The following is a 12,233-nucleotide window of genomic DNA, read 5'->3' as shown; positions in this document are numbered from 1 at the left end:
GCTCCGCGAGCTCGATGGCGGCGCGCAAAGCGACTCCGCCTCCGCGCCACGTTCCAGAGCCCTGAGCTCACCTCGCCCCTCTCCCGAGGGCAGCCAAGAGCGCCTACCTACAGCCAGGCGCGGGGGGAGGGGGAGGGCAGGACTGGAGCGGTGACGTCACGGAGGTGCTGCTGAGGCGCCGCCCCCTCCCGAGCCCTCCACCTCTCCCTTTTTAGGTATCAGTGAAACTGCCCAGTCGCCGTCGACGCTCGAGGAGGAAGTTGGTGGTGGCGCCTTTGCAGCGAGGCGCGTGCCGCGGAAATGGGGCGCCTCAGCCGGGCTTGGCTGGGGTTCGTGGTGCTGCTTGGAGCTCTGATGCTCGCTTCTGCCACAGGTAAGGCACGCAGAGGGGAAGAAGGTGGCGGGGTCCTTTTCTCTGCCTGCCCTCCAGCCTTTCTCCTCCTGGAGATTTCGCTGGCCTCTGGCTCAGGTAGACTCGGTTTGCCTCTTCTTAGTCCGAGCAGCAGGATCGGATCCTTGTTTACGCAAAGTGGAAGTAAGTGCAGTGGGACTCCCAAACAAATGTGCAGAGAGACTTGCACCTTTGGGGATGTTAACCATCCCCCTCCCCACTTTCCATTATTATTTCTCCGTGTGAAGTAAACAAGGCTTAACTTAATGTCCTGCTTTGAGTGCATGGCTGCAAATCGTATAAGCTGCCCCAAGCATATACTGAATGATTCCCCACCCCTCTTTTTTAACTTCTGTGTCGCCATAAGCCGTGTTTACCTGGAGTAAAGCTCTTCAGCAGTGGCTTTCAGACTGCTCAACTTTATGGAGTCTTCTCCACACTGATTTATTTGCCTTTAGAAAGTGCGAACACCACTGACTTACACTTCCTCCTTGCACCTTTTGGCTTTCACTTCAAAGCTACCAAGTGATTAATTTCAGTGCCTAAAACATTTCTTTTTTTGGCGCGGGGCTGGGGGGACAACTTAGAACATTGTGTTCATGTCTGATTTACTTTGAAGTCTACAAGAATTATCTGTGTTCTTGTGAATGGGTACTAGGTGTTATACTTCACTTTGATCTCTTCAGTAAGGCATCCAGTAAATCTTGCAAATAACAACAATAAAAAATTGTCTCTAAGACAGAAGGTTCTTACATAAACCTGATATCTTGACAATGCTTTCCTTTGAACCATGGTTTATATTTAAAATATGTATGTAAAATAGCTTGACACAGACTGATTTTTTTACCACATTAAAATACCTAGTCTGAAAAAGAAAACTTAAAGATCATTGAATCTTTAATTAGGCTCTCAGACATTAGTTCAAAGGATCTGATCTCCTGAAAAAATCAAAGTATAATCTTTCTGACTGTAGCAAAACAGTTCTATCATGCATTAATATGGGATTTTGGGGTGCAATGGATAACACTTTAGGCCTGGGGTTAGCAAACTTTTTCAGCAGGGGGCTGGTCCAGTGTCCCTCAGACTTTGTGGGGGGGCTAGACTATATTTTGAAAAAAAGAACAAATTCCTATGCCCCACAAATAACCCAGAGATGCATTTTAAATAAAAGGACACATTCTACTCATGTAAAAACATGCTGATTCCCAGACCATCCACGGGACGGATTTAGAAGGTGATTGGGCCAGATCCGGCCCCTGGGCCTTAGTTTGCCTACCCATGCTTTAGGCTGTGAGATTCAAAGTAATTTTATTAGGCTTTGGTATTAGCTTGTAGTAAATGAATAGAATGCATAATCTAAAAGGTTAGGAAAGTGTTGGTAACTTGGGGCTCTTTTCATGCCTCCTGGGTATGCCTTGCAGTGCAAACATTCTCAGGACTTCATTTTACATAAATGCAACTTGTACAATTGTAAAATGGCCTTATACCAGTTCATTGAAGGCTCTTCTTTGATCACTAAATGGACATCCTCTTTTGCTAACTACTTTTTGTAAGAATTGACTGGGCAGTCCAAGTTTCCAGGATACTAAGATTGGATAAAGAAAGTATTTACTTTGTGTCTAAACTGCTCGATGTCCAGGAGTATTTATATATTTAAAGAGAGATAATGTAACTTTTCTGCTTTGCAAAGGTTTCTCTGCAGCTTTTAATTTTGTGATGGTGTTAATGGTTGTTTCCGCATCTGTTAAGCTGCTGTTTGAATCCAAATGTCTCTTATGGTTCCTGCAACTTCTGCCTGTGGAGCACAGTTAATTAAGAACAATCCAATACTTCTTTTCTATGGCATCTGTGCATTTAGACTCTGGTTTTGTTGCTCTGTTATATCAGCTTGAGTAATTTTCTAGAAAAACCACTCTCGTTTTTAAAAAGGGTTCAGTATCTACAAAAGATTTTGTAATATATTTGCAGGAGTATGGCACCCGCCCCTAACATCTCTTTCAGCAGAAGCCAATGAAGTGGACTAAAAAGTCTGGCAAACTAGCTACACACACAATTACTCATTTATACCATGCCACTGATGCACATGAAGCTTTCTGGCGTAAAACCAAAAAGGCAGTTCCTGTCATTCAAAGAACCTATATTCTGAAGTTGGAAAGTGGGGGAAAAGCAGAAGTATGTTGGAGACACTTACATACACTTTGTTGTGTTTGGAGATAAGCTGTATTTCCTGGAGTGATAATCATACAGAAGGTCCCAGATTCAAACCCCAGCATTTCCACGTAGGGCTAGGAAACACTGGAGAGCTGCTGCCAGTCAGTGTAAGACAGTATTGAGCTAGATGGACTAGTGGTCTGACTCAGGAATGTACCAAGAGAGTGGGTGGTTTTCCTAGCCAGGTCTGCCTTGTCCCTTGGGAGTGTGTTTTGCCTTCTCATACTGATCTGTACTGAAAGGGTAGCTACTACCACTTGCGCACTGCCTGTTCACACATAATGTCACTGTATCTAAACCATCCACTGCAGCTCCTGCAATGTGCCTTGGCGCCCTTTTCAAATTTGACACTGGAGATTGTGATTTACATCTTCCTACTGCAGGAGGAATGGTGGAGCAACATTCCTAGGGCTAAGGGACTATATTTGACTCTGTGAGAAATCAATGGGTGTAGTTGTCTTGCAAGACCTAGCTGCAGACGCCAACCTTGCTTCTGAGGATTTCACAATATGTTGTAAAAGAGAGAGAGAGAGGAAAAGAGAAGGGAAGAGAAAGCATTTTGTAAAAGTCCATATGGCTGGCCCTACCATTGGGTAGACAGAGTTGGCTACCGTAGTCTGCAGATGCTGTAAGGTGTGGAACGATGACAAGATGTTGGGTGATGGAGCTCTGGGCTGCATGGCCTCTCCTGCACCCCCTAGGCTAGCCACCACCTCCAGGGCACAAATGAGGTTGCTATGCTATAATGGCTATTTGATTAAGATCCAACTGTCAAACTTGTTGGTTCCTGTACATAGACCAATGGGGTATGATCTTTTCCTTTAAGCCGGGCAGCAAAATATATTGGGCTGGCCCTGCAGAGTGAGTTTAAAAGTGAAATTAGAGCAGACTTCACATTGTGACCTTTCTGTGGTAGGACATGGGTAATAGTTCCAGGGGCTAAGAGAACACTGGAGGTAGGAGGCATGTTTCTTGCTACCTCTTCTTTCCCACACCTCCTGCTCATTATTTGTGTACACTAAAAACACTTGCTAACAAAGTGAAAACATAAAAGTTTCAATACTGGTTTTTCAGGTACTTTCGAGTGTGTGCTATACAAAGCACAATCTATTCCAGTTTTCTCCTGCTCATAGCGCTAATGAATGAGTGAGCCTTTTAGTCAGTGGCTCCAGTTAACATCCAGTGTTAATATCTAACTACATAATGGCATGAGTTGCAGCTGTGTAACAACTGTGCTATTAGTCAGGGCCAAACCCTCTTGCAACCAAGTGTGCTGACCGTGTTAGGTAGTTGGGAGCAGGCGTTGAAGAGAACTTTGGCTTAATGCTCCACCTACTATTGCATTAGTTAGGCAGAACTATGTGCTATGATTGAAACATATTGTTCCCAGTCCTGTGCTTACTTTATATCACTTATGTAGAAGAAAGGTAAAGGTAAAGGGACCCCTAACCATTAGGTCCAGTTGTGGCCGACTCGGGGGTTGCAGAGCTCATCTCACTTTATTGGCCGAGGGAGCCAGCATACAGCTTCCGGGTCATGTGGCCAGCATGACTAAGCCGCTTCTGGCAAACCAGAGCAGCGCACGGAAACGCCATTTACCTTCCCGCCAGAGTGGTACCTATTTATCTACTTGCACTTCATGCTTTCAAACTGCTAGGCTGGCAGGAGCAGGGACCAAGCAATGGGAGCTCACCCTGTCGCGGGGATTCGAACCGCCGACCTTCTGATCAGCAAGCCCTAGGCTCTGTGGTTTAACCCACAGCGCCACCCATGTCCCAGAAGAAAGGTACTGTTAAGTATTTGGGAGATAGATAGATATAGATGAGAATGAATGAATGAAGACAATGTGTTTCTCTCCCTTGAGCCCAAGAGAGGGTTCAGTCCTTTTTGTTTTCAAAATTCTTTCATAGCAGCGCATAGGTTATTAATCCATAGCTTGTCTGTCCTCACCAACTTTTCCAGACAGCGTCTGCTTGAAGTCACCACACCCCCAACTTCCACCTCCTTTCCCCAATACCATTTATTCTTTGTGTAATACACTTACAATACAAATGCAATACAAATACTCACTGGATTGCTTGAAAAACTCTTAAGGCACAAAATAATAAGCCTAATTGGCGGCAAAAATGGCTGAGAACCAATGAAGTATAGTGGTTAGAGTCCCAGGCTAGTACTGGAGAGACCTGGGTTCAAATCCCAACTCAGCCATGAAGCTCAAGGTTGAGGCCTTTCTTCAGAAACAATCTTATTTGCATCACAGGATGTTTGTGAGAATAAAATGAAGAGGGGGAAGCAGTCCACCTCCTTGAAGGAAGGGTGGGATAAAAACATGATAGATAATAAAGTAAAATGACCTCCATAGGCTTTAGCAGGAACAATGGTCAGGCATAAGGAAGGATTAAGCATGATGGATAAATAAGGTAAGAACAGCCACTGAGAGTTTTTCCAGGAACAATGGACAGGCATAGGAAGGATTAAGCATGGCCTTCGCACTCTCTTCTTCAAAAGATTCTAAATTTGTGGGTCGTCTTGATGGAGTCAAGCTTGCCAGATAGCCCTGTCAGTTGAATGGTAGAACTCCCCCAAACCAAATTGAATTATAGTATCCAATTAAGTATTTAGGAGTGTTCTCTATGTAGGCTTCATGATGATCATGTTTGGTTTTTCACCAATGAGCAGCTAACACTCTTGCTTTTATCTTCTTTTTAGAGAGAAATCCAACCAACCGGACAAAAGGAAGAAGCTTTATTGGTTATAAGGTCAATGCAAGCGACACCTCTAAAGATGCATACACTGTGGATGCTTTTGCAGCCAAAATCCTCACTGGCAAATTGACTACAGTCTTTCTTCCCACGGTCTACATTCTAGTGTTCATCATTGGCTTGCCGAGCAATGCTATGGCTCTGTGGGTCTTCTTCTTGAGAACGAAAAAGCGGCACCCAGCGGTGGTCTATATGGCTAACCTGGCAATGGCAGATCTCCTCTTTGTTATCTGGTTCCCTCTGAAGATTGCATACCATATTAACGGCAATAACTGGATCTATGGCGAGGGCTTGTGCAAAGTACTCGTTGGGTTCTTCTATGGAAACATGTACTGCTCTATCCTTTTCATGACATGCCTCAGCGTACAAAGGTATTGGGTGATTGTGAACCCCATATTGCACTCAAGAAAGAAGTCAGAAATTTCTGTGGGGATTTCAGCTGCAATATGGGTACTCATCCTCCTTGGCACCATTCCATTGTATCTCGTTGACCAAACTGTTTATGTTTCTAACCTCAACATCACCACTTGTCATGATGTCCTGCCTCATGCAGTGTTGGCTAAAGACATGTACAACTACTTCCTTTCTCTAGCAATTGGAGTTTTCTTATTCCCCGCTGTTCTCACCACTGTTTCCTACGTCCTCATGATAAAGACTCTGAACGCTTCCATTACAGATGAGAACATTGGCAAGAAACGGAAAAGAGCCATCAAGTTCATCATTACTGTCCTTTCCATGTACTTGATCTGTTTTTTGCCCAGTAATGTTCTGCTCGTGTTACACTACGCCCAGATCACAACCCACAACACCAGTAATGTATATGCCTTGTACATTGTAGCGTTGTGCCTTTCTTCCCTAAACAGCTGCATCGATCCATTTGTCTATTACTTCATTTCAAAGGACTTTAGGGACAACCTTAAAAACGCACTCCTCTGTCGAAGCGTGCGCACTACAAGGAGGATGCAAGTCTCTCTCTCATCAAACAGATACCCAAGGAAGTCCCCCTCTTATTCCTCCGGTTCACAGACTACGAAGTCAACCTACTAAATTTATATTTGGATGGAAGTTTGGTCTCCTGTTGGCAATGAAAAACTGAACAGTGTTTGCCTTACATAACTTCATAAGAACTTCCAAACTGCTCTATCCTTCCATCTTTCCTTTGGGGTGGAAAAACCAAAAGCAGCTGGCCTGATACGTGCGCTAAATAAATCAACAGGTTTCTGCTTCTGTAGACAAGTTTGTTGGTTTTAAAGGGAACCTTCAGTGTAAATGCTGATAGCCACTGACTGCTAGTTCCCAGGTTTATTGTTATGGTCTTATGTAATTACTAATCTTCAGTAATAATTAAAAGGTTTGCGTTTTGAGGGTCACAGTCCTTCATGAGATAAGTCTTACAACACACACGTAGCAGTTTGTAGACAGATGATTCAGTTATATGTTTGCCAAACCTATCTGTTGCCAAACACTCTCAAGGCCCTATTGTATTACTGATGTCCAAGTGAGTATTGTTTGCACTGAGATATATATAGATATATATCTAAGGTTTTTATATATATATAATTTATAGACAACTCTTTATATTTTAAATACGCTGTGAATATGCAATGAGACCAATAATGTAGTCTCAGTGTAGCATGCAATTATGTGCTTTTTTTCTAAAATGTACTTTGCAGTAATTTTGTTTCCAATATTTTAAACTTTTTATAAAGTGGTACTTTTAATAAACTCCGATTTTTGTCTATTACGTTTAAGGTATTAATATTGTCTCAAAAAGCATTAAAGCAAGGGTGGGAAACCTCATACCATGGAGCCCAAATGTGGTCTTCTAGACCTCTCTGGACTCTTCCCAAGCGGCACCCCTGCAACTTGCTCTGCCCATGAACTGAGCCAAGGTAGGGTGCCTTGTGATATTTGTATGCTCTGCTCACAGGTAACAAACTGACCAATGACCTTTCCGTTCAGCAAGTTCTTAAATGTGGATTATATGAGGGACTATGGGATCCAGTTTGAAAAATAAATTTGCAGATTTTTAAAAGGACTTATTGGCGACATTTGCACATCATGCTAAGCCAAACGGTCTGCCTTCTGCAATGGTGATTGCAGCCACTTTGTTCCTCCCTGGTTCTTTTAGCTCTGCATAATGCAGCAGCTAAGCTCTGCCTGTTATAAAAAACAGGAATTGTGCTTAAGTTCTTTTTTTCTAACCATGATCTGTAGCCAAGGTTTTTTCTCGGGTACAGATCATGGTTAAGGAGGACTTCAGTGACTAGTATGCATGACACACACTAAGCCAAACCTGAGCAACAAGAATTTGTCAGGAACAAAGCGAGTGTGAGCTTTGCATGAACTTTGCACAGTCCTGCTAAGCCACAGTTTAGTTCAATGAGGCCCTTCTTCATGTGTCTCCTCCATGAGAGGTCCAAAAGGTGACAACACAAAACAGGGCCTTTTCTGCAGTGGCTCCCCATTTGTGGAATGCTCTCCCCAGGGAAGTTCGACTGGCAGCTTCATTATACAGCTTTAGGTGCCAGGTGAAAACATTCCTTCAACCAGGCCTTTGGCTGATTAACATCAATACCCTTTTAAATGAGTTTGTGGGAGGGGGGTTATTGGTTTGTTTTTGTTCTTACTATGTATTTTGTGTTTTTTATCTTACAATTTTATGTTGTGAACCTCCCTACGGATGAAGGGCTGTGTACAATTTTTAAAAAACTAAGAATAATAGACATAAATAAAGTGTTATGCAAAGTGGGCCACTGTGTTTCTGAGCCATGGAACAAGAATTTGGTTGGTGCTGTGTTTGCTTGGTTCTGCTAATAATTACAATCCCTAACTTTTCCTTTAACTCCCAAAGCATGCCATGAGAAACGAAAGGCTCTTGTAGACCATTTTACTTAGGAAGCTTCCTGTTTCACCAGCTAGTGTTCTTATTTTGTCTCCTCTGAGTCAGCTGCTGGGGAGACTGGTCAATGTTGCCATGTTTCTGACTCAGAAGTAACTGAATCATCATAAGGTCACTGTAGAAAGACCCACCCTCACAGGTGACTGCTGGCTTCATTTTGGCACAACCAGCCACTACTGGGCTGTTCTCCTAGAAGAGAATCATGCTTTGAATGACGATGATTCATGGAAGAAATACTGGAAGGAGTGGGTTCCTCCAGTTGTTCTAACTTTCTTAATAGCTGGGGTACAAGAATGAGTCGTGCTTCTAATTCAGTGAAGGGTCAAAATGTACCTAAGCAGTTCAGAAAACACTATAAAAAAGACTTACATAAAGTGTGTCATCACACCTTGAATGGAAAAATTAATAGCTCTGGTGCATCATCAAAATAAAGGACCATCTGGCCCAGCATTTTCTATCTCCTAGCAGCCTACCCACACATCTCCAGAAAGTCCGCAAGTGGGGCATGAAGACAATAGCCCTCTTCTATTCTGGTTGCTGCTATCAGCAGTTGGCCCTCAGAGCATATAGCTACCATGATTTGCAGCCACTTGTCCTCCATGATGTTTTTTTTAAAAAATGAACCTGAGTTCTCCTGTGTTATAATGTATGCTCAACCGCTGACCTATGGACATGCCAATTTAGTGGGCTGAAATATAAAGTCAGAAGTGACTTTGGGGGTACACCAGTTGAAGCCTTTGCTCAGTGGAGGACCTGCAATGCCATTTGCAACTGCAGCTTCCCTTATAGATAATGGTTCAACCTCTCCTGAAATTACTCCAGTGAAGGAGAGCCCACCATCTCCCTGTGTAGGCCACATTTAAATCATGCATTTAAAGCACTATTGATACCACTTTGAACAGTCATGATCCGCCCCTCCACGAAAAAGAAAATAATTCTGGGAGCTGTAGTTTGTTAACAGTTCTGAGAGTTTTTGGGAGATTCCTGTTCCTTTCACAGAGCTACAGTTCCCTGAATTCCCTGTGAAGAGGTAGGGAGTGATAAACCACTCTGGCAACTACAGCTGTAGGAGGGGAATAAGAGTTGCCTGGCAACTCTGAGTACCTTTAACAAACTACATATATATAAGAAAGGGCTAATTGGAGTTTCTGGTATCATGCCAGCCTGAATGAGTGCTCTGGTCTACTGTATGGAGAAATAAATTGGACTCTGGCACTTGAAGTGAGCCACTGCAAAGTTCATGATCCTGGGAGTTCAGGTAATACCTGATACTGTATATCATTTTCATTCCATCTCATGTTTTTGGATCAAGGAAGTGCTCTTGTGTGTCCTAATCGTGTTATGTAAGGAATAACAAAGCGCTCTGGGAGTTGCCTTCCCAGAGGAAGCAAAGGGAGGAATCTGAAATACACAAAGCAAGCAGGTACTGTATTCATACCTAATCAAGCCAAGAATGTTGCAGAACAAGATTATTACTGTTTCTTGTTCCAGGTTTCATGCCCTTAGGGTTAATATACCAAATCTACAGGACCATGCTTTGTGTGAATAATAAACTTGATTATGATAATTATGATGGTGATAATACATTTCTTGGACCTGCCCAGGATGACTAGCAACCATCAGAAAAATACAACCTGATGACCAAAATTTTCCTGATGCGGCACATATAGAAGGCATTAAGGTGTCACTCCCAGTGGATGTAGTTGCCCAAGACTCACTTCCATAAAGCAGCATGCTCAACACACAGGCCTGTTAGACCTTAATCTTGGTGTTGGACATTAGCATCACATTCTCCCATACCCTTGTGGAGAGGCCAGCCATTGGCATTCCTGCCTTGCCAATATGCTTGTCCAGCTCAACATCACTGGAAAGGTTGCTGGTTATGGTGGAGCTCAGGTAGACGAGATAAAAACATTATTCCTTCTTAAAAAAAAAAAATTTAAAGTACAATATACTGAAGAAAATAACTGAAAGATATGGGGCAGACAGGGCTGGCCCAAGGCATTTTAGCACCTGAGGTGAACAACAAAATGGCCAAAAAAACAAAACAAAACAAAAAAACTGCTAGGGAAGAAGGGCTGAGTGGAAATCTACATCAGGAACAAGGGGGAAATAAAGATGTGTAATGCTTTATTAAGGAATGCGGGTGGTGCCGTGGGTCAAACCACAGAGCCTAGGACTTGCCAATCAGAAGGATGGCAGTTTGAATCCCCGCAACGGGGTGAGCTCCCGTTGCTCGGTCCCTGCTCCTGCCAAGCTAGCAGTTCGAAAGCATGTCAAAGTGCAAGTAGATAAATAGGTACCGCTCCGGCGGGAAGGTAAACGGCGTTTCTGTGCACTGCTCTGGTTCGCCAGAAGTGGCTTAGTCATGCTGGCCCCATAACCTGGAAGCTGAACGCCGGCTCCCTCAGCCAATAAAGTGAGATGAGCGCCGCAACCCCAGAGTCGGCCACGACTGGACCTAATGGTCAGGGGTCCCTTTTCCTTTAATGCTTTATTATGTTTTTATATATGTTGTAAGATGCCCAGAGTGGCTGGGGCAACGCAGTCAGATGGGTGGGGTACAAATAATAAAAATAATTATTATTTATATCTAGAAACGCCCAAGGCATTTGCTTCACCTTGCCTCATGGGTGGGTCAGACCTGGGGAGAGGACTCAGGAGGACTAAAATGAGCAGCAGCAAGAACAAAAAGGAAATGAATCAGGGAGGTGTGAGTACTTCATAATCCCCAAACCATGATATGCCAAATGTGCATCACAAGGGACAATGAAATGTAGTTGTTTCAGAAAAAAAAATCAGGCTACTATCAGCTATGCCAAACGCAGGTTTTAACTCCAGGGAAACACATGTATCACCTAGACAGAAGAAATAATATGTGGTTCACATCTCCAAAATACAGGAACAAATTACTAGCCGAATTTTGAGATTGTGCAGGTAAGCCCTCATACATTAGAATAGATATAGTCTATTCTATATGTCATAAGAGCTCCCTCTTCTGGGTATAGCTCATATTAAAGGTCCTTTATAAAAGGTCTTCCGATCCTTAGCTAATTTAGGCAAATATCTTTCTTAGATTTAAATATTGCTTCTTAGTTCTCAATATATGATGATTCTCACTACACCTGAGCTATGAACTTGTGTCCTTAGGATCCCTTTCACCCATCCCTCTTTCTTGAGATGTGAGCTGTGACTTGTTCACAGCTGCGTTGTGCCCTTTGCTGGTACCCGGCTCATGCACACGCATGCACCAGGCAAGACCAGAGGATGAGCTTGAAGGCTGAACCAAACCCACTGTTCCAGCCCAACCCTCCCTGCCACAGGCACAGAGCACGGATGGTTCACAGGGCCGCACTTTGCCACCTGCCTGCCTGCCCACGAAGTGGGGAGCCTGGTCGGTCGGCCGACAGATGCAGCCCTTGGCGGATGCATCCCCCCAATGCTGGCTGGGCAGACATTCAGCGAGGGGGCCAGGTGTGCAGCAGCAAGGCCAGGCTGGGCTCCGGGGCCCAGAAATCCCCAATGGCAGGCAGGATGGGGATCCCTGCACCTGGCTTGCACCCGCTCAAAATCATACACCTGGGCCCACGGCCCTCCCCATGCTATGCCACTGCTTGTTCAGCCCTTAGCCAGAACCCCTGCTTATCTCCTCCTCCTCCTTTCCTTTCAAAGGAATTCTGCTTGCTGGGTTCTGACCAGCTCTTGCTTCTCACTGATTCCTGACTTCTGGCCTAGGCAGAGTAGACTACAACTCTGATCACTACTGACCATTGGCCATGATAGCTGGGGTTGGCTGGAGGGGGTGTTCAAGGACATCTGGAGGGCACCATAACAGATAAGAACAAACCAAGGACTTGCTGGACCAGACCAACGGCCCATCTAACATCCTGCTCTCACATCCGGCTCTCTGATTTTACGTGGTATTTTTGTTTGACTATTACTGTTTGTTTTATATTGTTGTCAGCGC

At 44.0% G+C, this 12,233-nt stretch overlaps 1 protein-coding gene across 1 annotated transcript; it reads left to right on the top strand.

Annotated features, from left to right (window-relative positions):
* The first annotated feature begins 138 nt into the window (after positions 1-138).
* F2RL1 (F2R like trypsin receptor 1) lies at positions 139-7,108 on the top strand. Its single transcript, XM_053408385.1, has 2 exons — positions 139-373; positions 5,312-7,108. The coding sequence occupies exons 1-2, from the start codon at positions 301-303 to the stop codon at positions 6,409-6,411; spliced, it is 1,173 nt and encodes a 390-aa protein (XP_053264360.1). The 5' UTR covers positions 139-300; the 3' UTR covers positions 6,412-7,108.
* The last annotated feature ends 5,125 nt before the right edge of the window (positions 7,109-12,233 follow it).

This window comes from Podarcis raffonei, chromosome 11 (assembly GCF_027172205.1).
Source record: "Podarcis raffonei isolate rPodRaf1 chromosome 11, rPodRaf1.pri, whole genome shotgun sequence".
NCBI classification, from domain to species: Eukaryota; Metazoa; Chordata; class Lepidosauria; order Squamata; family Lacertidae; genus Podarcis; species Podarcis raffonei.
This window is presented reverse-complemented; position numbering and strand designations above follow the sequence as displayed.

Coding starts and splice junctions, on each gene's coding strand:
- F2RL1 (XM_053408385.1), top strand. CDS start 301: ATGGGGCGCCTCAGCCGGGCTTGGCTGGGGTTCGTGGTGCTGCTTGGA. Junction 374..5,311: donor GATGCTCGCTTCTGCCACAG/GTAAGGCACGCA, acceptor TCTTCTTTTTAG/AGAGAAATCCAACCAACCGG.